Raw genomic sequence first — 26348 nt, forward strand, 5'->3', positions numbered from 1 at the left:
ACAACAGAACCACGCTTGTGTGTGCATGTATGTGTGTGTGTGTGTGTGTGTGAGGGCATCACTTTGAATAGGCGAACTTTAAATGGAGGGGTCAGACTTAATGTCAACCAAGTGAGCTGAAATAGGACTTCCTCAGGGATCTGCTAAACCCCAGCTGGAGCCGCAAGCCGGAGAAGGTTTCCGCGGCGCCGGATCCAAACGGAGACGTCAAACCTTCCCTCGGCGCCGGTTTCCCCCCCCCGCAAAAAGCCCTCCTTTGCACGGGAACGGGGAACTTGACCCGTTCGAGCACCCGCTGATGGAAATTTACATGAAGTAAATCTGGGATGTCGAGATCTGCCGTCTTGCAAGCGTCTGCAGGCGGAGCCTCCGATTCGCTCGGCCTCGGATGGGGGGCGCAAGGCGGGGAACTCCTGAGGGAAAACGTTGCCGATATTATTTGTGAACAATGACAGACTACATATCCTGTCTGGAGAGTGTGTGTGAGTGTGTGTGTGTGTGTTCAGGATAATAAATGAGTCTGGTTGCGATGCGTGATGGCGTGTAGTGAAAATCGCCTCGCGCTTTGCAGCATTACGGTATCTGTTTAGTAACGTATTGTACCGTAACGGTGCTTCTATTTGCGCAGTATATATATATATATATATTTTTTTTTTTTTTAAATATCCCAATTATTTGTCTGCCGTTCATCCCATTCCAGATATTGTTTTCTTTTCTTTTCTTCTTCAAAATGAAAGGAAAGGTGCAGAATAGGTGGAAGTGAAGAGCAGCCGTGGTGTGATGGAGGGATCGAGGACGGGAAGTTAGTCGTTGTGCGAGGAGAGGGTTAAACGGAGGCAGGTGATTGGCTGCGGCCGAGACGGATCCAGCAGGGACGGAGGGGATCTCAGGTCAGAACAACAGGTGGCATCGCAAGGAGCTTCGTCCGCGGCGAAGCCTTGGGAAAGCAGAGATGTTGGTCTGAGGAGGAAACGCCGCTCTCTCCTTCCACCCTGGAGGGGGGGGATGAGAGGAGGCGGGGCCAGGAGGCGGAGCCCGGGCGGCGTTCCGAGGGCATCTGGCGTCCGAGCGGGAGGTAAACAACCTCGGCTCTGCGCTCAGACGCGGCAGAGCTGGCTCCGCTGTGGCGCACTCCGCTCTCGGAGGATGCAACGCGCAAGGTTGGGGGGGGGGTGGTGCAAAAAAAAAAAAGAAACGCCTGCTGCCATGGCAACAAGGCAGCTCCACAGTCTCCGGCCCCTGCTTAGAAAGATGGGTGGCGGCGCGGCCGCGGCTCTACGGTGAAAGGGCCTATTGAGAGGCGCCGTGAAAGGAGTGTGGGATGGACGGATGATCGCATCCGCCAGGACGGAGCCGCACACGTCGCTTCCGTGCACTTTGCATCCGCTCATTTTTTTTTTGTTTTTAATCCGTTCCGGTCATCGGGGCTTCACCCGCCATCGAGAGCATGCGGTAGCCCGCGACCTTGACCTTGAGCCGCCCGCTCTGGGATGAAACATCAGAAAAAGGCAGCGGACGAGACCTTCTCAGAGAAGAAGGTTCTCAGATGCTTCGGGTAAAACAGCGGCGTCGCGTCGTTCTCATCGCAAGAGCGGCCAGAAAATAATGAACTCATTTGCACGCACGTTAACTCATTCATTCATTCCGCTTATCCTGCGCTCGAGGTCTATCCCAGCTGTGATTGGGCGAGAGGGGTACGCCCTCGACCAATCACAGGGCCACATATGGACATATTCACCCTCTCATCCACACGTTTGGACAATTACGTTTCTCCAAACGGAGGTCCTGCCCTGCACGCCGACCACTAAACGTAACACTTGCTCTGCACCCGGAGCAGAGGTTTGTAATTACGCCGCTGCGGATAATAGACGTGCGCTACTGCTACGGTTCCCCGCCATGTTTGCGTCTCAAACGCGAGATGCCGCCTAAAAGGAAGGTGCGCCAGGACTCCCTCATTCGGTCAAAAATAGAAAGACGACACTTACGCACATCTGTAGAGCGTAGTTTGGGCTGCGGCCACCCAGGGAGCTCAGCTAGTGTCTGCTAGATCCTCGCCGCAAGGACGCGGGAGCTAATTTCCGCATTTAAATCCCCAGAAACCGAAAACAGCCCCTTAGATTGAGAAAAAATTAAACAAAAAAAAATCACGTCATTGATGAAGATCTTCCCTGGAGACGGGAAACCTGTCATGGGCTTGGCGACCCCGGTGACCTCGGCGGCCTGACGTACCGTCTTCAACCACCAGGGTGCAGCATTTAAACACCTGTGTCTTTTTTTTCATGAATTAAGAGAATAAAGGGGTGTTTAAATAAAACAAATGTGTCGATAGGTGCTTCACAAACCTGGTGAAGCTGAGTTTGGCAGCGTGGCGCTTCTTGACCCCGATCACAGACCCGTTGGGAGGAAGAGACACCCAGCTGGGGGTTGTCGGCGCAAAACCCGACCCCTTAGAAACTCACAAACTTGCAGAATTGAGAGGAAAACGCGTGTTGAGAGAAAAACAAAATTGCCTGTGAAATATAGGAACGGATTCTGGTTCGTCTGAGTCGAAATCAGATAATAATCATATCAATACTGTCAGAACTGAATACTTACATGTAACTAATGTGATTGCAATAGTAATCATCTAAACATGTAGTCTTTTTGCACACATTCACTTCATTAAGCACATGAATAAACATCTTACATGTAAACAAGGGTGCTAGAGAGCTAATGCGCTATTGCTAATAGCATCTTTGTGAGACAACAGGGACGTCATTAGAGTGAATGGGAGGAAGACGACAACACGTAGCATCCTCTGTGTGTGCGTGTGTGTGCGCACGAAACCATCCAAACTCGTGCATGTTTATGCAAGGATTTGTGTTAGCATCATCGCTCCAAAGCTCACCGACGTGGTATTTTCCAGGGACATCTGACGCCTCCGTAGCCCAGCGGGTCAGAGGTTTTGGGACGTTCCCCTTCGGAGCGGACCATCTTAGACCCTCCTTGCGGTCCGGCGTGCCTCGTGGCCGTGGACTGGATGTGTAGAGCGTGAGGTGGACTCCTCCGTGGCTTCTCCTTTCAGGCTGCAGCTGCAGATGCCCTCTCTGCCAGGAGGGCCTCTTTTCTTTCTTCTTAACCACAAAATAACCCCCTCTTTGGACGGGATCCAGAACCTGTGATGCAGATATCTACTAAACCCGCCTTGGTGGCGGAGGTTTGTATCTGCCCACTCCTTCCTGCCCCCTCCCCGGCAAAGCCCTCGCACGTTCTAATATCCAGCTGCCTCTTGTAATGGCATGGTGCATGAAGGAGGGAGGGGAGTAATCTTGGAGGACCATCTGCGGCCGTCAGCTGAAGCTGCCACTTAGCGAGGCTGACGCCATCGCCATGCCAACACTCGGAGACAACCGGCGCCCCCGCAGCCCCGTCAGATGTGAGCGGGGCGTCGGAAGACGGACGACTTTCAGTTTGGCGAGCGGCGCGACCCCCGCGCGATGCCGCCGCCGAACACTGGGCGGAGCCAAACCGGGCGCGAGATGTTCCTCTGGCGCTGCGGAACACGAGGCGTGAGACACTCCACTCACATGGGATCAGCACTGGCTTTATTTAACTTGATTAAACAGAGTTAACCTGACGGCGTGTGCGGCACCTTTTCACATCTCCAGCGGGATACAGTGAGCGCGCCTGAAGGCGGCGGCGCGCCGGGCGCGAAAAAGTTTAATACAAAGAATCTCGAATGCATACTGAGGGTGTAATCTCGTGGATTAGTGGCTTTAACACTGCATGATACCAGACACCCGCTCTTCATCCAGAGGAAGAGGAGGGCAATTCTCCTGTTAATGAAAGGATTTGGCACAGGTTTGACTCTGGAAACGGCATCCAGAGGGGGCGAGCATGCAGAGCTGCTGCAATGTGTGTGTGTGTGTGTGTGTGTGTCCAGAGATGCCCCCCCCCCCCTGCCTCTGACCTGGAACGAGTCGGCGGCGGTCAACCCCCCAGCCACCATCGTGACGCTCCGACTAATCCTGACGACTCGAGGCGACCCGTTTCAACGTTTGCGCTCGCGGCAATGCGGCGGCGGCGGCGATCGTCCGCTCGTCATCTGGCCCGGGAGCGCTTGACCACGATGGTGCCGGCCACCATGTCGTACACAGTCCTGTTGTGCTGGAAGAACAGCAGCGTGATGAAGGCCGGGAAGAAGAAGGCGATGGAGAAGTTCTTGTTCAGGGCGCGAACGGTCGAGCTGAAAACGGAAAAAGAAGGTTAACGGCGAGGGGAGAGGAGCGCGGCGTCCACGCCATGAGGAGACAAGAAGCGTCCACTCACGCGGACAAGGAGACGTTGGTGGCGGGGACGACCAGCACCCGGTTGGGCTGAACCAGAACCGACGAGTCGCACGTCACCACTCGGAGTCCGATGAGAAACTTCCCCGGCGTGGCTCCTCCCGCGCCCCAAATGCACACGATCTGACGGAGGGGAGAATCTGGGTTGACGTTTTTGACGGTTTCGAGGTGAATATTCACGTGAAATCCGGGCTTGTCGTTTCTTTAAAACGAGAGGGGCTTCTCACCTCGTAAAAACACACCAATATCCGGTACACCAGCGCCACCAGCATCATCTTCTGCAGCTCCTCCATCGACGTGTCCTCGTCTATTTCCTCCACGATGAAATGCATGGCGAACTTGGACACGTCCCTGGGGATGCGGGATTCGGGGAGAATCTCTGTCAGGACAGGATACATGGGGAACGAGGGGGGGCGACGATGACACACACACACTCACTTGATTCCGCTGAGGTGCATGATGCTGATGATGATGGTGGCCTTGATAAAGAACAGGATGAAGAAGTCCACCATTTCAGCCAGGAGTCTTTGGACGGGGGAGGGAATGCTGTATTCATGACCTGGGAGACGACAGCAGAACCGAGCCTCGTGTGAAAACCTCTATTTAGTAGAACTTTTCTCCGTCCTCCACCCCTTCTGGACCCATAATGGTCACCTCATATCTTCTCCCGTTACCCTGGGCTGTCACGTGGCTTAATCTTAATCTTTGAATATATTATAAGTTTTAGGTATGCGCGTGTAACTGTTATCACTGTATCAAATTCTTGCCTTCTCTCGAGCTCTCTGTGGTCGAGGCAGAAGGTCGCCCACAACCATTATTGACCCGCGTTAGCTATTAGCATGTAACTGTTAGCGCACCTAGTATTAGCAGGAATATTAGTATCCCTTCCACCCGCTTTCTACCCCGACGGGTCGAAGCAGAAAGCCGCCCACACTGATGTGTCCAACGTTTCTGCACCGGTAAAAAGCTAGTTCTGGCGAACGCTCGATTTTCTGTAGCTCACCTTCAACACCGTAGTCCTGACCGACTCTACATCAAAAAGAGTCAGCAGGTGGGTTATGATTTTGGTGCCGAAGTGATAAACTCTGACCAGACTTGAAGTACAAAATCCAGTGTATTATTGTGTATTGTGTATTGTGTGACCCCTCACCCCACGGGACTAAGGGTCGGGGGCGTGGTTAAACCGGGTATATATGGGCGATTCCCTGATGTTCAAGTTCTAATTGTTATTTGTTGGTGTTTCAAATTAAAGAATCAAACTCCTCTACGATGCGATGCTACCTCATCTACGGCGCCCGTCCTGCTCTACCGGACCCGACCGTGCTTTGATGGACGCCATTTTGAGTGGGAGTTTGTGATCGCCGCCATTACGATTATCAGCACGGACTTTCTGTGCGCCAACGGCCTGTTAGCCGGCGTTGCGAACCGCCCTCATATTGACGCAGTGTCTCTTTCCACCTATCCCTGCGAGACAGAGGGGTTTGGGCCATGTGCACGCGCCAATTTTTTGGTTTCAGGGGATGTTTATCATCGGCTATTGGGGGATTTTCCATACGTTCATTGAGAAACGGAGTGGAACATTTTATCCCCACCGCGGGGCCGCCGGTTTTTGCGCGGGCAAGGCGCCTGGACACCGCCAAAGCGACTGCTCGGGGGGAGTTCGCTGCCATGGAGCGTTTGGGGAGTCGTCATGAGGCGGTCGAACAGTCCGTGGGCCTCCCCGCTTCACATGGTGCCCAAGACTGACCGGTCAAGCATGGCCTCATTATCAACCCGGCTAAGTGTCAGTTTGGTCTTTCAGTGATTGATTTCTTAGCGCGCCGCATTTCACCGCAGAGCACGGATCTGTTGCCATCGAAGGTGCAGGCGGTGACTGATTTCCCGCATCCGGCGTCAGCCAAAGCGCTGCAGGAGTTCTTAGGCATGGTCAATTTTTACAACCGTTTCCTCCCTCATGCTCCCCACCTCTTTCGGGTTCAGCCTTTTAACGAGGCTGATGCGGCTCTCCTCACCCATCCTGCGCCCACGGCTCCGATAGCATTGACGACTGATGGGTCAGACGTGGCAGTGGGGGCTGTGGTCAAACAGTGGGTGACAGATACCTGGCAGCCACTTGCTTTCTTCAGCCGCAAACTGAGGGACAGCGAACGCAACTACAGTGTTTACGACAGGGAGTTGTTGGCCCTGCATCTGGCTACACGGCACTTCCGTTTTCTTGACAGTGGATCACAAGCCGTTGACTTCCAAATTCACCACAGACATTAGCCATGTGTCTGGGAAGTTCAACCCTGTAGCAGATCGCTTGTCAGGGATTGATGCATGTCGGGATTGATTTTGCAGCTGTGGCCGCCGACCAGCCCTGTGACATGGACAGCCTCGCCCTGCGGTGTTTCAAATTAAAGAACCAAACTCCTCTACGCCTCCACCAATATGTCTTATTTATATTTTGTCCAAAAGTTTTTTCGTCTATATTATTCAATTTTTGTAAAAACTGTTCCGGTCAATATTCCTGCTGCCACTGCATTAAAATTCTATCTTGATACTGGCAAATAAAGTCTATTTTGACTACCACTTTAATGGATTTCAATCACCAAGAAATGACAGCAAAATTAGCACTCATTTTAAAATTAGAAATAAATGATAGCAAAATTAGCATTCATTTAAAAGTTAGCATGAAATGGCAGCAAAATTAGCATTCCATTAAAAAGTTAGCTAGAAATGACAGCAAAATTAGCATTCACTTAAAAGTTAGCGAGAAATAACAGCAAAATTAGCATTCATTTATAAATGAGCGGGACATAACGGTAATTTCAGTGATTTCTTGCTAATTTAAATCCAATTCAAGTCGTTTTCATTTGGTCTCGATGCATTTTTAACGGACTAATTTGGTGGATAACGGCTTGTACCGTACCTGGTCTCCGGGCGTTGCCGTTCTCCTGGGCGTGTTGCTGCTGCCGCTGCTGCTGGGTCGGCCCGGTCCCAGTCCCAGTCCCAGTCCCGGTCCCGGTCCCGCCGCCTCGCCGTTCCTCCGCTCGGCTCCCTGCCCCCGGAAACGCCGCAAACGGGAGGGCGAACGGGCCGCCCGGCCAGCCCTGGGCGGCCGAATCACCGCCGGCCGCCGGCAGGTAGCAGGGATACGACATGGCCGCCGCCGCTAGCCAGCTGTGCCAGGTCAGGTAGCCGCTGTAGTACTGCCACATCCAGCCCTGGAGCTTCCCGCAGTATTCCGTGGTGGCGCGGCTTCCCTTGGCGTCCTCCCGCCCCGCGGTGCCGTTCACGGGCGGCTCTTCCTCCGCAGGGAGACGCTTTTCCCCCCGGACTTCCATGTTTGTGTTTTCGTCGTCGGCCATGTTTGTGACGGGTTCTTCTTCGGGTGTCGCATCAGGGATTAGAGCGGCGAACAGCGCCCCCTAGCGGCCTGGAGTCAAAGTTAGCATGAACAAAAAACTACTTTGAAATGATATTTTAAATGAATAATTAATGCATCTAACTGAATATTTTAAATGCCAACCCGAGTTTTTTGTCCCCTTTCAAGTTTTTTTGCATCCACACTGCAAGAAGGATACTATCACAGGTCCTTTTCTGTCACACTGCACAACGTCAAACACAAATACAATCATTTCACTGAAAGTCCAACCGATGAAGCTTCTCGGATGACGAGCAAGAAGTCTTCAAGAGATGAACTCCAAGTCCAGTTTCCGGGAAAAGAACAAGAATCACCCACTCTCGATTACTCTCGATGACTGAGAACCTGTGCTTTGAACGTAGAACTGTGTTGATGCTGTGAGCAGGCGTCACCGAAATGTTTCACGCTACCCCACTACCCACAACTTTCATCCATGCATTATTTATATTATATTTTTTCTTTAGAACATCTTGTTTCAATTTTTACTTCCCACATCTCTTGTTCACCGGTTAGTTCCACAACCGCGCACAAGGCATTTCTTTAACTTGTTATAGTCTACTGTATATATTTTAAGAAATCTTTTTGTTCCCAAATTCCTTTATTGCATATTCTATCATTACCATTTGCACAATTTTCTACCCTGTAATGCTGCCGTATTTCCCCAGCATGGGATCAATAGAGACTCATCATATATTTATAATGCACTTTCCCTCCAAGTGCTGATTGAGGCCCCAAAGGCAATATTAGAAAAGTATTTTAAATTTAAATTGCAACTCTCTTTATGGTGGGGGAAAATCACCTTTTTTAAAAAAAAAAACATTTGGTCATTTTTTTCTAACTTTCTGCTGTAAAACTAGATGTGGCATCACAAATATTCTGCTCCTTATTTGTTAGCATTTCATTCAATATTTGATGCTGTAGATATTAGTTATAATCACACAATCGTGTGCCTGGATGCCAAATTAAGTATTTTATTCATGACCGACACCCCAAGAGTTCCACTCGTACCATTTAAATATCACCTTAAAATAACCGCCTAAATAATAATTAAAAAAAACTGAGTCATATGGTGAAGAGGCAGTTTTAGGTTTAAAAAAAATAATCATTTGTCAAAATATATGTGGCAATTATTTTAAGATGTCAGATCCATTCCTGAGGAGCACATAGTATTTAAGATCCTGTGCACATCAGTTCCCCTTTAGATTCATAAAGTGTTAAACTATACCTGAAAAGTTACCGGTTGAATCATGTTATTGTGATCTCTGCATTTTAAGAGCACTTAAAGATCGGTTTAGTGTAAATAATCAACAGCACACTAGTACCTCACATTCCATTGAGGTTTTGCTTGCATACGTCGAAAATGCCATTAATAAGCACAGAGAAACAAACAGTATGAGAAATACACAAAATACAGTGATTAAGCTTCAGTCTTAATTTGTATTAAATGGGAATGTTGCTTGTAGGTCATGTTGATTTGTCAAAATCTTATTGTTGCAACTGGACGTGAATTTCTTAACTTGAGTTCACCCCTTCCACCCAGAGGCGTTGGGAGTTTCTGAATAACTGCCAGGGTTGTGGGCGGGTCCAGGTTACAATGGCTTGTGAAAACATATGGAAGAGTTTATCGGCAGAAACTAGCTCAACCGGGGTTGTTGTGTTTATGGGAGTATTCTTGGGTGGGGACAAAGGTACAGGTTTGGGGGATTTACCTGGATTAAACACTGAAAAGGGGAAGCCAAACTCCTCAGAATGTCAAACAAACCTGTGGATCACATGGACTGGTTCTGTTGGTGGATCTTTCAAGGTTGTTTGGAGGCTGCAGATGGCCTGGTCCGCCTTGGGATGGATCCCGGGACGGTGTTGTACGTGGGGGGGAAAAAAGACAGCTTCTTTGCCTCCTCTGTCTTCTCTGGCCCTCCTTCTTCTGCCGTAGGTGGACCACAGAGTCTTGACCAACCATTGGTGTGGACATTGTTTGGTCTACCTAATGTAGACGTCACAGTCCTCCGTGCAGCATACGCCACATTTTAAACCTAATTTTGACAAGAATTCCCCATGGCCCGGATGACTGAGAGCCTCTACAGGAATGTCATGTTAACTTAAAATGGTTTTATTAAACTCACAATGACCTAATTTTGGCCTGGTATGATGAAGCTTTTGCCAGCATTAAAACTGTGGATTTTTCATAACCAGGGTTACCGTACAGGTAAGAGGGCGAGGTAACAGTAAATTCAGAAAACCAGAAGTAGGCCAGGGAGGGATGCCGTTCGCAAGGCATGGGTTCATGAAGGGCACTGAGATCTTAATCCTCCTACAGGAAAAAAATAAATGCATGGATTTCACGAGTGCATCCAAGACAAGAAGCCTGGGGGGGAAAAAAAAGAGGGTTCCTGACAAACCCGGGATAAACCCTTCCCAACTTGACACAGGAGGTTGCAAGAGAACAAAAGGGCTTCTGATGTTCAAAAACGGGCCAGTTTAGTCAAAACCGATGCCCGGCTTGTACCAACAAGCAGTTAGCATAGAAATTATAAAAAGTTTGGCAATGTCAGCTCAGGTGTGCACTTTTGCATTAATACAAGTGTGCACTTGCCCCGGCAAGCAGTTTAGTCTAACTGCTCCACAGTAATCTGCAGAGAAGGCGGGGACGGTGAGTCAAGTCAAACACGCAACAAAGGCAAAATCATTCAACACATGACCTTTTAACTGAACCTTAATGGTTCAAAACTTTTATTGGCACGCAACTCACGTCACATCGCCAACAGGAAAAACCAAAAACAGTGGAACTGAAGGCAGGAGTCAGGCCTTCAGATATGTCCTCACTGCAACCACGTCCTCCATGGTGCATTTCTGTCGAGACATGTCGTTAGCTTAGCGTGTGTTAGCTTAAAGGGAGGACAGAAAAGGTGGGAAAAACGGTTTTTACACACTGTAATCATCTTCTCATTCAAAACTTCTCGCTCTATGGTGGTGGTCTTCCCCTTCCAGCTTTGGGTCTGGACCAGTTTGCCATTTTCCAGCGTGAACAAGGTCTGGAGAACAACACGGTGCGGGGACATGTTAGCTTCTGGACTTAGCTAAAGAGGCGGGAGGGGACTATTTTGACGGGACTACTTTTTCCCTCTAATTTTGTCAAACCGCTGCCTCACCTTGGCTTGCCTGTCGTCTGCGGTGGTCTCATCGAACTCCTCGCCGAGTTTGAACTTGACCTCGTTGGTCTTGAGCGCTGTCTTGGTCTTTATCGTGACCAGGCCGGCCTCGTCCACGCTGATGGTCACGGTCGGCTTGGTCATGTTGCCCACTTGGCGGAGGGCGACCGGCACACCTGGGTAGCAATTAGCCTCTATCTGTGAGCTTCATCTGTCCTCCGCTAGCTTTGCTTTAAAAAAAATGTGAGTCCTCTTACCGATTTTCTTCATGTAGTCATCAAAGTTGCTGCTGGTGTCCAGCTTCCAGCTCCCGACGAACGGCTCTACCATGGCGGCGGTGCTTCGGCTCGGCTGATCGTTCTGACACGCTGCGCCCGGCGGCGGAGCGCCGGCATTTGAAGCCCCGCCGCCCACGCGCCCCGCTCCAGCCTCAACCAATCGGGAACGGAGGCTGCGGTCTCCATGGAGACGACGGGCTCGAGGGGAGTGGGCGCGTCAGCCGGCGTCGGCCGGGAGAACGGAAGCGATCTTTTCTACTTCCGGTGTAAACAAATAAAATATTTGTTTTTCATTCAGTCAGACAATAGACATCTTGTCATGTCGGTGATTGAACGACGGTTGAAAGGGATATGATGGAGACGTAAACAATAAAATTAAGAGAAAAAAACATTGGAAAGGAAATTGATTTTTCTTCTTGACTCCACTCTGTCAAATCACAAGTAGGAGTGATTCACATTTTTAATCTACTTAACTTTTATTATGAACATAGGTGGAAACATGGGGGACTATCTCGCTGAAGGAAGGAGAAAATCCTCTTCCAACAAAAAAAAATAGTGTAAACGCTTTAAGTTCATTCATTGCACGTCATTTTTTTCCCTATTTCTGCAAAATGCCAGTATTATTTCACACTTCTCCTATCTAATCACGTGTCTCTTCGGCTGTGTTGCATTCTTCTGGTATTTATTGCGTGCTACTTCTACTTTTAATTTTAGTTATTTGTCTCATGTTTGTGGATACTGCTGGAACTGTGAATTTACCTGCCTTTGTTGACAGTTTTAGGTTTTCCCAGTTGTATGCACTCTTCAAGATCTACAATTATAAACAGCTTATTTGCAGACATACATAACAAAATTAAAACTTTGCATTACCATAATATTAAGATTTCTTGCGAAAATCACACCTTCCCTGTTCAGAGAAGCGAATGCACTCTGTTTCTGTGTCGGTTAGAAGTCGATCCTGCGATACTAATGTTGACCGGTAGATGACGCCAACAAGCAGCATTTAAATTCGGTTTTATCGACGCTCCGCTTTTACTTTATTAATCTAATCAATTTTAAATTACCCTCATGAGTCGATATAAATGATTAGATGATCTCTGAAAAATATAATCTCCATTAATCTTCCTGCCTAGAAGATTATAAGACAATTTGGAAAATTATGGCACCCGTCATCTTGTCAGAATTTATTTGGACATCGAATATGTTTTTATCTCCATTTTTTATTATCATTAAATTCACGTTGAAGCTTTGCGCACGCTGTTTGATAAAAGCTGCAAAATCCATTGCAGCAGGCCTACTAACGTTCATGTTAGTGTGCGATTACCGCCCCCTAGCGGTCATTTGGCGTAACTACAAGACCGATTGCAACAATGCAGAGTGCGTCTGCAAAATCAATAGAAAAATGAGAGAAAAAGACATTTAATCATGAGTTTTTTGCCTCTCCCTACATGCTTAACATCTGGTATTTCCCTGCGCGACCCTTTAGCGGACGACAAATTTATCTCGGTCGAATATAAGGCAAACAATGAACTCATCATGTGATGCAGATGAGCAAAGACACAAGGAATGGATTATTCATCCCCCCAGTGCAGTAGGTGAATCTTGCCGGAGGGGTGAAACCGTGAGTGAATTTCTAATCTCCCCAGCTCGACACGCTGTCTGAAACACATAAATAATTGCTTTAAAACGACCCGGGGGATCGCAACCATTTGCACGGAATCACAGAAATCTCCGTCTATCAGCGATGATGTGGGGAACGCACAAATCCTGCATCGCGCACTGGAATGTCGCTCGGCGGGTCCAATGAGCCGACGACATGTCGTCCCCTCTCACACAGGTGGTGGCGGTGAACACACCCCCGCCCCGCATTGATGGGGGCGGCGGAGGCCGCGGACAAAAGGCGTATATACTGTACAAACACGGCTGTGAGCGGCAGCACACTGACTCATTCTTCGGTGTGTGTGAGAACGGAGGGGGACCCTCTGCGCTCTTTTGTGTCGCTGTCTGTCAACACCGCGGTGGCGGGCCGGGCCCATTGTGGCGCCCGCTGTTTGCCGTTGACTCAGGGCCTCGCCGGGCTCGTTCCCAGGGTCCCACCTGGAGATCCGTGGGTCGAGACGGGCGGCGACCGAAAGCCCGGCAGGTAAGGAGGGGGAGAAATGCCATGCGTGGTTGTGAACGGGCATGGAGCTCAGTGAGGGAAACCCCCAGGGTATCACCCAGGAACTGGACTTCACACCACCTGGGCGCCTTGTTCTGAGTGTGTGTGTGTGTGTGTGTCGGGGTCAACGCGGCGCCCCCTGCTTGTGTGCTTTGAGCTTTTTCATGCCTCCCACTTTGATCTCCTCTCTCATCCCCTTCATCCTCCACGCTCGCTGCGCCGCCGGCTCCTGGGTTAGCAACTCACCGACGGCGGGGCATGAGAGGGTCCGAGGCGGGCGGGCGGGGGAAGGGGGGGGGGGGTTCTCACAGAGAAACTGCTTGTTCTGTCAATACACACAGGGAGGGCGGCCCAAGGGGCACAGCCGGCGGTGGGCGGAGGTTTCACCAGGAGCTAAAGTGATGCACTGCAAAGTTCTCCGCTTCTCTTTCATGCTCTTAGATCCCCAACCCTCCACCCTCCACTCGACTGTGGGCTGGAATTCTTGTGTGAAAAGCGGCGAGCCCGGAGCTTAGAGCTCGGCCCCGTGACCCCTGACAACATGGGAAAGAGCACTCTTCGGTTGGTGCTTACATAAAGCCCCCCCCCACCCCCTCCTCGTACCTTGCAGGGAGCCGCCGGTCATACGACCTCCACGGCGACGGCCGCGACGGAAAAAGCAACCGGCGATCGATCAGGCTGGAAGAAGAGGCTGTTGCCACGCGAACACACACACACACACACACACACACCGCCCACAGAGCCCGCAGATGCGAAGGCACAGAGCAGGACCCCTAATTGAAGATTAATTGGCAGTGGCAGTGGTGGAGCGGGGGTTTATTTAGACATGTGGTAAGTGTTAGGCCGTGATGGCCGACCTCGCCGTCCCTGCAGATGACTGCGCTTAATATTTCATGACCTGACTTTTTTTTGTTTTCTAGGTGGGGGTTTGCAGATTCACCCCTTCGTTGGTGTCCAGTGACATCATCTTGCATCCGTGGTGACATCACCCCCCCACCCCCACCCCCCCGGTGGGGGTCACGTGATGGGGAAGGGTGGGCGAGGACCAGATCGGAGCCGGGCGCGGTAAATAAACAGGGAGTGTGTGCGTGCATGTGTGTGTGTGTCTCTTTCTAAGCCAATAGAATGAAGATGGAGTGGACAGGAGAGGTGGGTGGGACGTGGGGATGTGTGTGTGTGTGTGTGTGTGTGAATGGGTCGAGGGGCAGATCAGTGGCGGTGTGACTGCGGTGGAGAGTAATGGGGCTGGCAGGGCGGAATCAATTACTGGCCACAACAGATTTTCCCACAGGTCGGGGGCTTGGGAACGCAGCGCAGACAGCTGGCACCCAGAACCCGCTGGGAAAGGAGCCGGGCCGCCGAGGAGGGACGGCCTCTTTCTTCTTCTTCTTCTTCTTCTTCTTCTTCTTCTTCTTCTTCTGGACGCAGACTTGTGACACACCGTACGTTGTGTTCTCCTCCACAACAGACGAGGGGAGCGAAAGGAGATCACCGACAAGCCCCGCCCCCTCCGTTGACCCCTGACCTGCAGGTGTGACTCACGTGGGCAAGATGACCTCTCTGACTACACACACACACACACAGAAGTCACCCCCCCCATCTTTGCGTGACGGAGATGCTTTTCAATTAGCGCCCCCAGCACGCCTCGCCTCTCTCTCTCTCTCTCTCTCCCTCACACGCACACACACACACACACACACACACACTCCATTGATATGCAAACAATGTTTTTCCTGTGCTGGCACAATGTGTGGCCCTCCGCTCTGTGCGCCGTCATCACGTGCCGCTTGATCTGACGGACACACACACACACACACTTGTGGACAAGCTAACCGCTAACGAGAGCGTAGCATCATTTAATGCATCGTACCGTCTCGTTTGGTGGTTTTTTGTTTTTTTTTGGGGTTGAATCCCCAAAAAATCGGAGGTGCCCCTCCAAAAAAAAAAACACCCCCCCCCCCCTTCACCCCCACACCCTTCCAACGCTAAACAAAGAAACAAGGAAGCGGACACATCCTCCCCCGGCTTCACCTATCCAACGAGAAGAAGGAGAATGGGTGCCAACAAAGGCAGGAAGGTAAAGAATGAGAAGGTGGTGGTGGAGGAGGAGGAGGAGGAGGAGGAGGGTGGAGGTGGCGGGGGTGCGTTGGTCCCAGGCCCGCTCTGCTCCCGGCCCAATATAGCGCCTGGGTGCTAGCTAGCTGGGGGGGGGGGGGGGGGGCAGGAAGCTGTGGCCCACAGGATAAGATTGTTGTGTGGAAGCTGTCTGGGAGACGTTTCCCCCGGCGGGACGGGCGATTTACAACCAGCATGGGTGGCATTCACCCCCCCCCCCCCACACACACACACACACACATACTCGAGTGTATCACACACACACACGAGCAGAGGCTAGCAGTTGCTGAGTGACAGGTATAAGATGTCGGGGCGGCGCGCACACAGGATGCAGGCGCGGCTGTGAGCGCCGACGCCGCCGGTTGACATAGTAAATCAATCCTGATGGGAGGGTGAGGAGAATGGAGGAGAAGGGAGGGAAGGAGGGATGGAGGACAGAGGGAGGGAGGGAAGGGGGTCCAATGGGACCGAGACGGCCCCTGTCAGACACACTCAGCCACTCCGCCAGCCGGGGAGGGAGACCGTCGACGGGTGGGAGAACACTCGCCGGGGAGCGCTCACACGGAGATTGAGTTACCACAGAATTAGATCGGGGCTGTGGGAAACGCCACCTCCTAAACACACACACACACACACACACGCGGGACACACTCTCGCTCGCCATAAAGAGTCACCAAGGGAAACCTGAGGGGGAGATTGAGGAAGGCAGCTGGGCACACGCCAGTTTCAAACAAACGCCCGCTTTATGCCTCGCCGCTTCCTGCTGTGAGAGCCGCCCTCGCCAAGAAAACACGCCGGTGGCGGCACCGGACGCTTGGCTTAAAAGCGGAGATGCGTCGCGACGTAGCCGGACGTCATCGGCCGTCGCCGGGAGTCGGGTGGAAGATGGGAATCGGCGAGGGTCGCGGCGGTGGCGGAGATGGGGGGGGGTGGAAATGTCAAGGTTAAAATCCTAATTAGGTTTAATGGGGCGAAGGAATGTCAGGGCTGGCGAGAGGGGCCTTGACGGTCAGGTGCGAGGAGGAGATTTGCGTAATGGAGACCACATGAGGCGACCCCGCGGCCCCCACCCACACCCGACCCGTGTGACCGGTAGCCGCGGAGCGCCATTACCGTAACAGCATGGAAAACAACAAGCGATCGCCCCCAAAATACACCCGGGGCGGGCATTTATAGTTCAGCCTGAGGTTATCGTGTAACCGTATCTGAATCTAACCTAGCGATGACTCCATGAGGGTAATTTTGGGGGGGGGGGGGGGGGGTTGGGGGGGGGGGGGTTGCCATGACGCCGCCATCACATCAACAGACTGGCAGGAGGCTGCACATTGTATCTATTGTTGCGTTTAGGTTTGCAGCTTCTTCTGCAGGAATACACAAGTTTGCCTTGGTTGAATCGTCTTTTATTTTCTTCCCCCTTCCTCGCCACGGCACGGGACTTATATAATACAGAGAATATACCAAAAAGACTAAAACTCAAGTTAGCTGAACAGTTGCAAAAACTAAAACAAGTCCCGAACCTTGTTATAAAGTGTCATACATTTGCCGAGAGCAAATACAAAAAAAAAAAACACGTCTTAGTTTGTAAATTAAAATGTAGACTCAAATAAAACTAATGAGATCGCCTTTCTCAACATCTATCAACGCCGACACCCCTCCCATGTTCTGGGAACGTCCCCCCGCAGTTGCTCCTCCGGATCAAACCCTTTTCGGCGCTTATCTGTGAGCGAGTTAACAACTGGGCCGGCGGTCGGGGCGGAGGAGCAGCTGCTGGCGGCGGCGGCGGCGGGGGGTCACGCTCCCGCTGATAGCCTTAGTAGACACGTAGCTGCAGGAAAGGCCGCCCAGCAAAGAGCCTTTTTTCAGAGGATTCATTCATTCATCCTGTCGTCAGAGGGGCGGGGCAAGTGGGGGCCGAACCCAGCTGTGATTGGCTGAGGGTCGGGGTTCACAACCATTCACTCATTCACACATATATGTGTTATAATCTATATAATGACTTTTCTTATGCGCTTCATTTTCTCACCTGCTAATATATGGCTTTACTTACTGGCTTTTTTTTTTGCACTAAACTGCACAGAAAAATCTATTCAAATGACATATTTCATATTTCATAGTTCAGGTTTTTAATATGCTGTTAAAACTGTTATTCTTTCAGCTCAGTACCGGTAGATTGTATCTGCTTGCACTTTATACTCTATAGTTTAATGTTTGTTTGTTTATCTTGGATTTTTTTTTGTTAATGTGCTCTCTAGTCTTGTTTTTTTTTTTGTTCTTTTGTCTATTTTTATCCTTGTTCACATTGTTGTATATTTTTGTGGATATCTTTCACTATATATGAATTATCTCTTTTATTTATATTTATACTCATATTTATTGATATTGTCAAATATCAATAAATGTGAGAAAAGAATTTCCCCTATGCACTGCTAGCTTGCATTAAGATAAGATAATACTTTACTGAAAATTCATTTTCAGCAGCACAACAATAACAATATCAGTAAATATGAATATAAATATAAAATAGAAGAGACATAGCTAATAAAAGAACAGCAAGGATAAAAATGGAAAACAGAATAAAAAACCAATAACAAGGGGAAAATTGGATAAGCAGGGGGAGAACGGAGTGACAATAACACGACTAAAAAAAGAGAAAAAGAAAAAAAATAGATTCAACTCCAATGTGATCCCGTTAGCAGCCTGGCGATGCTAACGCTCAGACGGTTAATCATAACAGCATTTGGGAAAAAGCTCGTGGTGGATGTGATGTAATTTGGCTCCAACCTAAAGCGGTCTGTGTGTGTGTGTGTGTGTATGTGTGTGTGTGTGTGTGTTTGCGTGTGTTTCCTCCCCGCCATCTATCCGGTTGCATGCAGGCCCGGCCTCTGGAAACATTCCTGTTTCTCTTTCCCAGCTGAAAGCGGAGCCATGTTCGCTATTTTGTGGGTGAATGATTCCCTGGGAAGTTCCCTCTGTGCCAGTCAGTTGACCTGTTTGCAGTTTCCAGGGAGAGCCTGGCAACGGCGGGTGACTAATGTCGGGCCTCCCCCGGACGATCAATGCCGTTGTGGAGCCACACAGCTGACGACGGACAATGAACAACACACTCTGCTAATAGGCGGTGTGTCCCGCACCACACCGAAGAAGAAGAGGGCTCCCGCTCCGAGGCGCCTCGCTGCAAGGCGGGAGGGGGAGCTTGGAGTCGGGGATCCTCCAGGAGGTCGGGACTGTCTTTTGCCTTTCGCTCGGCCGTAAATAACAAAATAGATACGTGCACACACACACACACACACACACACACACTGCATCCATACTCACTTCTGGATCCTACCTTATGGGTCGACTCATGGTAGAACAGGAAGTGGTAGAAACACACCTGGATAGGAAAAATATGCCATTATTTTTGTTGTTTGTGCTGATCTATAAGTTTACAGGGTAAGGTTCTCATTATTTGCACTGAAAGTACTCAGTAAATACTGCCTGTACTGCAATACCCTGCATGTGAAAGGGTACATTTATTGACGCCTGCATTTACAGGGCTTTTTAATTGATTCCCATGCAAAGATGTGTGAATTAGTGTGTTTGTGTGTGTGTGTGTGTGTGTGTGTGTCGCTTCAATTAATAGAACGCCATAACATTGGTCAGAATATATGTCAGTATACTTTCAACAAACAAAAACACTTGTGCACGTGTGTGCATGTGTGTGCGTGTGTGTATTTCACAGGCTTCAATTATTGGAATATAATACTTTTCTCTGTTTTGACAACAAACAACAAAACATTATTGACAATGAATTGTGTGTGTGTTTCATTTAAATTCACTGAATATCAACATAAAAATATAAAATAAAGCAAAACACAATTTACCACGAACTGTGTGTGTGTTGGAAACTTTTTTCGGGGGGGGGGGGATTTCCCAGTTGTTTTTGTTTTGTTTTCAAGCGCTCCTGTCACTCAAATCCCCTTCTCGATTTTGATTGGCTGGAAGGCGTTCTAGCCCCGCCTCCCGCCCCTCCGCCACCCGGCGGCCTTTAAATACCGGGCGGGTGTTCCGCGGCTCCGCCACTGTCAGTGCGCCTCCGCCGCCCTCCTCGCCGGACGGACAGTCACGGGAACCCGAAAAGTGCCGTGATGAAGCGGAGCCGCCATTACAGCTCCTCGGAGAGCGACCTGGACGACACCGTGGAGGTGGAGAAGGACAGCGGCGACGAGAGCGGGTTCGTCCGGTACTTTTGACGGGTTAGCAAGCGTTGAACCCGCGGTGCGTTTACGTGCCACGCCGGTGCCACGGAAATCACATTAACATCTTCCTCCTCGTTTTTCTTTTGCGACATCTCCAGTCAAATCCACTCCCACGGCTCGATGTCACCCTCCACGACCACGCAGGTCCAGGCGAGGAAGAGACGCAGAGGGGTGAGCGTCTTCGCCGTCCGCTTTTTTTATTTCTTTTCTCCTCTTTTCCCCCCTGCGTAACGTCCCTCTTGTCGCAGATTATCGAGAAACGGCGACGTGACCGCATCAACAACAGCCTGTCGGAGCTGAGGAGGCTGGTGCCGAGCGCCTTCGAGAAGCAGGTGAGAGAGAAAAATAAAAATAATGATAATACTAAATTTTACGATAGGGTTTCCTCTCCTCCGTCACGCCGATGGGAAAACGTCCGACGCTGGAAACGCGTCCCTGAACGCATCATTGAAGGTGGCCTCTGCTCCTCTTTGCAGGGCTCAGCCAAGCTGGAGAAGGCAGAGATCCTGCAGATGACCGTGGACCATCTGAAGATGCTCCACGCCTCCGGCGGGAAAGGTAACTGCGCTCGTAGTTGTTGTTTTGCTCTGCCGGGTGAGGTGGAGGTGAAGTAAACGGACCCGCGTGGCTCCTCAGGTTACTTCGAGGCCCACGCCCTGGCGAAGGATTACCGCAGCCTGGGCTTCAGGGAGTGTCTGGCCGAGACGGCTCGCTTCCTCAGCGTCGTCGAGGGCCGGGACAACGGCGACCCCCTCCGCCTGCGCCTGGTGTCCCACCTGAGCAACTACGCCTCCCAAAGGGAGGTGCAGACGGGACTGGAACACTTAGCCTGGGGGTCCGCCTACGGCGCCCCCCACACCCACCTCCCCCACCCCCTCCTCCTGCAGCACCCCCAGGGGAGGACCCCTGCATCCAGAGGGAGCAGCAGACCCCCGTCCTCCTCTTCCTCCTCCTCCTCGGCCTCCACATCTCCCTCCTCTTCCTCCACCGAGGCATCTGGGTCACCCAGGCTGGGCCCCACAGAGTCCCTCAGGGTGCCCCCCACCGCCACGCTGCCCCTCGCCAAGCTCTCGCCGCCGCTCCTCTCGTCCCTCTCCTCGCTGTCGGCCATCCCGCTGCCCTTCGGCGCGTTCCCGCTCGTCCCGCCGGCGGCGGGCGCCCCCGCCAAGCCCTACAGGCCCTGGGGCACGGAGATCGGGGCCTTCTGACGCTCCCGGCCCCGGGACTGAGGGCGACAGCTGAGCTGCGCCGGCGCCGCTGAGCAGGCGGAAAAAGAAACGGCCGCTTCCACGGCGCGGCCGGACGAAGACGTCTTCTTAACGTACGCGAAGATGCGCTTTCCCCTGCGAACCGGCTCCAAACGCACCGAGCCAAGACGCGGCGTGGGATTCGTCTCCCGCTAAAAGCGCAGCTGATCCAGAAAACTAACAACCCCCCCTCCTCTTTGGACTTTTTTTTTTTTTTTTTTGTATCTTTGTGATATTTTTGTACCAATAAATTGCGATTAAAAACGGACGCGCACACACACACACCCCCGTGGAGGTCGGCGGCGTCGTGTTCGTGTCCGAATGTCCCCAAGCCAAATTCGAGCTAATAAAGTCGTGTTTATTGACTGAAAGGCGATTCCTCCGCGGACTGCCAGGTGAGTAACCGGATCCCCGAGCATTGTGGGCGCCGTGAATGACCAGGAAATCATTAAGGGGTCCGAGGAAATCCTTTACAATGTTGGCCTGACCTCAGCGGCCTGCTCGGATCGAGACGGAGACAATAGTGTGAACAGGACGGAGGGGGAGGCGGGGACGCTGACAGCTGAGGTAATAAATCACAGCTCAGCTGCAGGCTAACGGTTTTTAGCACGATCTCCGCGCTGTAACGCGTTCGCTCCGATCTCAAAAACGCCGTTGTCAGTCGACTCGATCCCGATTCGCTCCCTAACAGGAAATGCCGAAACCCATTACTGGTCGGGTTACACACATACCTTCTGGGTCCGTGGAAACACTTTGGAGAGGTTGTGTGTGTGATAGTGTTATCCAGGTGAGAGGAATCAACCTAATTCCTCGTCGACCAATCAGGATGTCCGTGAGGATCTCCGCCAGGAGATCCGGCTGAACGACTAGAACGTGTTGCAAGACGACAATAAACGATGCATTTCTCGTGTTTAGACGTTCGGTTGGTTGGAGGTCCTGAAGGTGAGGCCTTCCTCGCTCTACATCCGTCATCTTCCTCCCCGCCAGGCCTGATCCTTCTGGAAGTCTCCACCTTCCCCGTCCTATATCGCCCCCTAGTGGCAGAGCGCAGCACTTCCCTCGCCATCCTAGGAGGAAGACTGGATTCTCCAAAGGCAGCTCGGATGTCTCCACCCCCCCCCTAAAAAAAGCCCCAAGAACCCCCCCCTCACAGCACAGGAGGCCTCAGATGGTGCATGCCATGTTCACAGAACCCCAAACCTTTATTCAGCAAAGCGTTCACAGAGAAATACATGGAGGGGAAACACGAGCAGCGGAGGATGCAGGCAAGATGTCGGTGTCGGGTTTTAAAAAGAGACTCGTCCGGTGTGCTGGATGAGACGCGTCCTGCTTCCATCCTCTCGTCCGGCCGCCTCGGAGAGGGCCGACGGTGCCTCGGGGGTCGAGCTTCACGCACGCACGCACAACACACACACACACACACACACACCGTTGTGGCGTTCTCGCTACCCGCACGGGAGTCGGGAGCGACGGCATTTCGGGATGGGGGGGGGCGACGCCGATAAAACATTCGTTGGTGACCCGACGGAGCTGCAAGGCAGGTCGGCCGGGACGCAACATTTCTAATCACAATCGAAAAAGCACCGATCGGCCTCCTTTCAGCGCAGGCGTTTTTATTTCTTTTTTTTTTTTGCCAAGTTCCGAGCGTGCGTGTCGAGAATGAGGGCGTGCACGAGGAGGGGATCCGAAAGAAAACCGGGCGGACATCGAACGGCGAAGCGCATCTGCGTACTCCACCGACACAGAGATAGATAGAGAGATAGATAGATAGATAGGTAGGTAGATAGATAGAAAGAGGTATTTACAAAATAAAAGACAAAATTCTCCCTTTACTTTTCAATAGGTGACACTGATGTTTGCATCCACTGATAATACTGGTAGTGGTGGTGCAGGGGGGGGGGGGGATCGGGGGACGTGGTGGTCGGTGGTGTTTGGTGGTGAGGCCACCTCCTGGGCGTCTGTCCTGGAGAAGGGGAGGGGGGTTGAAGCAGAGTGATGGGGTCGGGGGGTCTGGATGGAGTGACGTAGATGGACGGATGGGATGGAGACGTTTGTGCGTCGCTCATGCTGTCAGCTCTTCCCTCATCTCTTTGTTCCTGCGCACCACGGCTGCGTGCCTCTCCTGGAGAACATCGGGTTAGAAGGAGGAGGGTCAAGAGGGGGCCGACTCACGGCGGAATCGCCGGTCGGCCGTTTCCTTCCCACCTTCTCCTGTAGGCGCTCCAGCATGGCGGCCAGGTGGGCCTCGCGGTTCTCCTTGATCTGCTCCATCTTCATCTGGAGCTTCTCCTCGGCCATCTTGCTGAAGTTGCTGTTCTCCTCCATGGCCTTTAGCAACACGTCCCGCTCGTGCTCGCGCTTCTCCGCCAGGGCCCGCAGCACCTGGGTCTCCTGGAGCTGCAAGGAGGGGAGAGAAAGCGTGAAAGCTTTGAGCGACGTCTCCTGAATGATTTAGCATCCGTGGGAGCGAGCGGAGGGGATGAGGACACCTTTCTCCGCTCCTCGGCCGCCTCCAGCTTCTTCTCAATGTCATCCAAGGAGATGTCCCTCTTGGGGGGCGATGGCAGGCCGGGGACGACGTCTGACACGGGAGACAGCGGCTTGAGGATCACCTCGAAGGCCTGACCGGAGGCCCGTTTGTCGATAGGCTTCACCTCCATGTCTGCAGAAATCAGAGGAGCTCCGGGGGTCAGCGGCTCGCGGGCCGCGGCGCGGCGAGCGAAACGCGTCGGCGCGGACAAACCTTCGAATTCGGACTTGAGCTTCTTGCGCGCCTCTGGGTAGAAACAGGAGCAGATGAGCGAGAGGACGGACAGCTCCTTCATCTTCTCCTTGTATGCTGCAGAGGGGAAGACACACACACACACACACAGACGTCCAGGTGAGCTGTTAGCGGTGGCTAATCCGCCGCCATGGAAACCACAGTGGGAGAAGATGACCAGAAACGGGAACTCGAAGGAGGCGGGATCCCTGAAGGCGGCGTCGGCCTGATGAAGATCCGCTCAGGGGCGCAAAAGCTGATTAACTCGGGCGCAAAGTTTACGGGGCGTTTCCTGGTCAGGTGAGCGGCGGGGGCTCGGCGCCCGTGTCATGATCTGCGCCGCCGTGGCGATCACAGAACCGCCGATGATGCTGCAAAGGCCTGCGTGCGGAGTGCTGCAGGGCTGGCCTGCCTCCCACCCTGACACACACCTGTCTCACCCCACCCGACCCCACCCCACCCCCCCTCCTCGATGCATCTTTTGCAGCCGGCGTGCTGTGCAGGGGGTGGGGTGGGGGTGGGGGGGTTGGAGACGGTTGCCGCACACGCCATGCAGCACTCCACACCGCGCCAAGTCTGTTTTGGCTTATGAATATTTAACACGTCTTCTTCTGGGCAAAAATAAAAAATAAAAAATTGCAAAATGTCCGTGGAGGCCGGAGGAGCCGGTGGAGGGCTTTTACCTCCTTATCTGCGAGCGTCAGGGGGGTCAGTGCGTTCACTCTCACCGCCCATTATTGCAAATGAGGCCTTTTGGTCGGCGCCCCTGCAGGATGAGGGAGCAGACGGGGGGATGGAGGGATGAGGAATAAAAGGAGCATCGTGTTGGAAATAGGCAGAAATGAGAAGGAGGGGGAGGGGGACGTTTTTTGGTGTATTTTTTTTTTAAATAGTGGGTACCAACCCCCCACTGGCCCCCCTGCCGGAGGCTGAATGGTCGGCAGCCTCGGCATCTTGGGTGGGGTCCGTCTGCATTATGCTGCATGCCGGTTGAAACGAAGCCCGATCCGCGTCGCAGGCATGGGTGGATAGAAAAAAAAAAAACCCGGCTGCAGGAGGGGTGGAGTGGGGATGGATGTCGAGGAGGACATTTTGGGGATGGTATTGTGACGGAGAAGCCTCGCCTCCTCCGTGGCTGCGGGGGCGTCGAGGTGACATGTCGGGGTTTGCACGGATGAAGAGGTGGATTTTAGCGTTCATTAACCGCAATTAAAGGTGGAAAGAGAAGGGATTAAGAAAAGAAAAAAAAAACACCAAGGGGTAAAAACACGGCAGGACATCTACAGGGATATCCATCATCACAACCACCACACCCATCCCCTCATCCATCCATCCATCCATCCGTCCATCCATCCATCCATCCATCCATCCATCCAAACATCCACCCGCATCATCGCGGCTGCTTACCGGTCGCTGTCTTAGCCATGGCCGGGGGTGTCGTTCTCCGCAGAGGATGCTGTCGGTCCGTTCAGGTGAGCGGCGATGCTGCTTAAGGCACTGAGTCAGCGGAGAGAGGAGGGAGTGCAGGGCGGAGGGGCGCAGTCCGGACCCTCCTCCTCCTCCTCCGCTGACGCGCACACCCAAACTCCCCTTGACACAATGGTGAGATGGATTTAAAAAAAAAAAAACCAAAGTGATCAAAAAACGTGTTTACATCGTGGGTTTAAATTAAGTACATAGCAAGGTATGAGATTTAAAATACATTTAAAGGACTAATTTGAAAATAAACATTGAGGAATAGACCAATTGGTAGTTAAGCAAGGGGGGGGGGGATCGGTGGTGTTAGTCGAAATAGATGGTTTAAAGACCTATCTCCCGCAAAACAACATTTAATAGATATAAAAAGATAAATAATGTTAAAATTTTTGAATATTGTTGGCATATTTAACTCATAAAAATCCACTTTTTCCCCCTTCCTGGTTCAATTATTCCAGGAGATCAATCAGCCCCAAACACCTCCTTTTTTCTCTACGTTAGAGAATCCGGAAGGAAATTTCCACCAAAATTCTCCACAGTAACTGATTCTTAATTTCGTTACAAAGATAACCGACATATATATGGAGTGGTGCCATATTCAATTAAAAGCTTAAATAATTAAATTAAATTAGATTGAAAATGCGAAGTCACAACATTCGTCCGTAAACTCGCTGATGATGCTAGCACTAGGTAGCTTAACGACACTAGAAACCGCCGACTCTCAGAATAAATCCCGGAATCCATCAAAAATCATCCTTATTTCTCCCATGGCCCTCTTTTATTACACATAAAACCGAAAATACGCTGTGCAAATAACAGAGTCATCACTTCCGTTTTTTGAAAGTTTGTCTTCGATGCTAGCGGCAGATGCTAACAGACGATTACGCGCGACCTGACGTCACAATTTCTCTCGGGGCATTCTGGGTAATGTAGTCTTTGACGCCATAAATAATCTGAAATGCACCCCTTGCACCCTATTACATAAATTTTTTTGTTCAATGATTTGATGAGACATTTACTGTGATGGAAAAATTATATCTTTGAGGAAAACTATGCAATAGTTACTATTTGAACCTTCAATGCCAACATTACATAAAGCTCTCATGTTTTGGGGGTAAAAGGTTAATATGTACTTTTACAGCCCCCCCGATTCCCATGTGTTTTCCGTGACTTCTCAGACCTTTTCATGTTT

The 26348-nt window shown here is 51.4% G+C and overlaps 4 protein-coding genes and 1 long non-coding RNA gene across 6 annotated transcripts; 1 reads left to right on the forward strand and 4 right to left on the reverse strand.

The window, feature by feature from the left end:
* Window positions 1-3567: 3567 nt before the first annotated feature.
* Window positions 3568-7691, reverse strand: fam8a1b (family with sequence similarity 8 member A1b). The gene is made up of 5 exons (XM_086155392.1): window positions 7237-7691; window positions 4764-4884; window positions 4553-4676; window positions 4309-4448; window positions 3568-4225 (listed from the first exon to the last, which is right to left on the reverse strand). The coding sequence occupies exons 1-5, from the start codon at window positions 7673-7675 to the stop codon at window positions 4081-4083; spliced, it is 969 nt and encodes a 322-aa protein (XP_086011518.1). The 5' UTR covers window positions 7676-7691; the 3' UTR covers window positions 3568-4080.
* A 2735-nt stretch (window positions 7692-10426) lies between these two features.
* fabp4b (fatty acid binding protein 4b) lies at window positions 10427-11283 on the reverse strand. Its single transcript, XM_086155397.1, has 4 exons — window positions 11138-11283; window positions 10881-11056; window positions 10662-10763; window positions 10427-10581 (listed from the first exon to the last, which is right to left on the reverse strand). Exons 1-4 carry the CDS (start codon window positions 11208-11210, stop codon window positions 10531-10533), a joined length of 402 nt encoding a protein of 133 aa, XP_086011523.1. The 5' UTR covers window positions 11211-11283; the 3' UTR covers window positions 10427-10530.
* A 40-nt stretch (window positions 11284-11323) lies between these two features.
* On the reverse strand, window positions 11324-21671 carry LOC147229768 (uncharacterized). Its single transcript, XR_015106827.1, has 3 exons — window positions 21651-21671; window positions 18763-18807; window positions 11324-11416 (listed from the first exon to the last, which is right to left on the reverse strand). It is a non-coding gene; the product is annotated as an uncharacterized LOC147229768 (long non-coding RNA).
* On the forward strand, window positions 19490-21251 carry LOC147229769 (hairy/enhancer-of-split related with YRPW motif protein 1-like). Of its 2 annotated transcripts, none has more exons than XM_086155393.1 (5): window positions 19490-19647; window positions 19771-19843; window positions 19921-20004; window positions 20149-20230; window positions 20309-21251. In XM_086155393.1, the coding sequence occupies exons 1-5, from the start codon at window positions 19562-19564 to the stop codon at window positions 20878-20880; spliced, it is 897 nt and encodes a 298-aa protein (XP_086011519.1). In that variant the 5' UTR covers window positions 19490-19561; the 3' UTR covers window positions 20881-21251. The 2 variants fall into 2 exon arrangements, with proteins under 2 accessions (XP_086011519.1, XP_086011520.1); XM_086155394.1 differs by having other exon boundaries at window positions 19538-19669.
* Window positions 21672-22102: 431 nt separating the features above from the next.
* On the reverse strand, window positions 22103-25272 carry stmn2a (stathmin 2a). The gene is made up of 5 exons (XM_086155395.1): window positions 25088-25272; window positions 23663-23758; window positions 23409-23581; window positions 23125-23316; window positions 22103-23041 (listed from the first exon to the last, which is right to left on the reverse strand). Exons 1-5 carry the CDS (start codon window positions 25104-25106, stop codon window positions 22982-22984), a joined length of 540 nt encoding a protein of 179 aa, XP_086011521.1. The 5' UTR covers window positions 25107-25272; the 3' UTR covers window positions 22103-22981.
* Window positions 25273-26348: the final 1076 nt, after the last annotated feature.

This window comes from Fistularia commersonii, chromosome 11 (genome assembly GCF_037954325.1).
Source record: "Fistularia commersonii isolate RoL2024-O1a breed Wild chromosome 11, RoL_Fcom_v1.0, whole genome shotgun sequence".
Classification (NCBI taxonomy): Eukaryota; Metazoa; Chordata; class Actinopteri; order Syngnathiformes; family Fistulariidae; genus Fistularia; species Fistularia commersonii.

Bases quoted from the DNA above. Each gene is read 5' to 3' on its own strand.
- fam8a1b (XM_086155392.1), bottom strand. From the start codon at position 7,675: ATGGCCGACGACGAAAACACAAACATGGAAGTCCGGGGGGAAAAGCGT. The intron at 4,885-7,236 runs GTACGGTACAAG...GTCGTCTCCCAG, and splicing joins CGGCAACGCCCGGAGACCAG to GTCATGAATACAGCATTCCC. The intron at 4,449-4,552 runs GTGAGAAGCCCC...CCCCTCCGTCAG, and splicing joins TATTGGTGTGTTTTTACGAG to ATCGTGTGCATTTGGGGCGC.
- fabp4b (XM_086155397.1), bottom strand. From the start codon at position 11,210: ATGGTAGAGCCGTTCGTCGGGAGCTGGAAGCTGGACACCAGCAGCAAC. The intron at 11,057-11,137 runs GTAAGAGGACTC...ATTGCTACCCAG, and splicing joins TGACTACATGAAGAAAATCG to GTGTGCCGGTCGCCCTCCGC. The intron at 10,764-10,880 runs GTGAGGCAGCGG...GTTGTTCTCCAG, and splicing joins CAGACGACAGGCAAGCCAAG to ACCTTGTTCACGCTGGAAAA.
- LOC147229769 (XM_086155393.1), top strand. From the start codon at position 19,562: ATGAAGCGGAGCCGCCATTACAGCTCCTCGGAGAGCGACCTGGACGAC. The intron at 19,844-19,920 runs GTGAGCGTCTTC...CTCTTGTCGCAG, and splicing joins CGAGGAAGAGACGCAGAGGG to ATTATCGAGAAACGGCGACG. The intron at 20,005-20,148 runs GTGAGAGAGAAA...TCCTCTTTGCAG, and splicing joins CGAGCGCCTTCGAGAAGCAG to GGCTCAGCCAAGCTGGAGAA.
- stmn2a (XM_086155395.1), bottom strand. The intron at 23,582-23,662 runs GTTTGTCCGCGC...TGATTTCTGCAG, and splicing joins GCTCAAGTCCGAATTCGAAG to ACATGGAGGTGAAGCCTATC. The intron at 23,042-23,124 runs GTGGGAAGGAAA...GATGTTCTCCAG, and splicing joins TGGAGCGCCTACAGGAGAAG to GAGAGGCACGCAGCCGTGGT.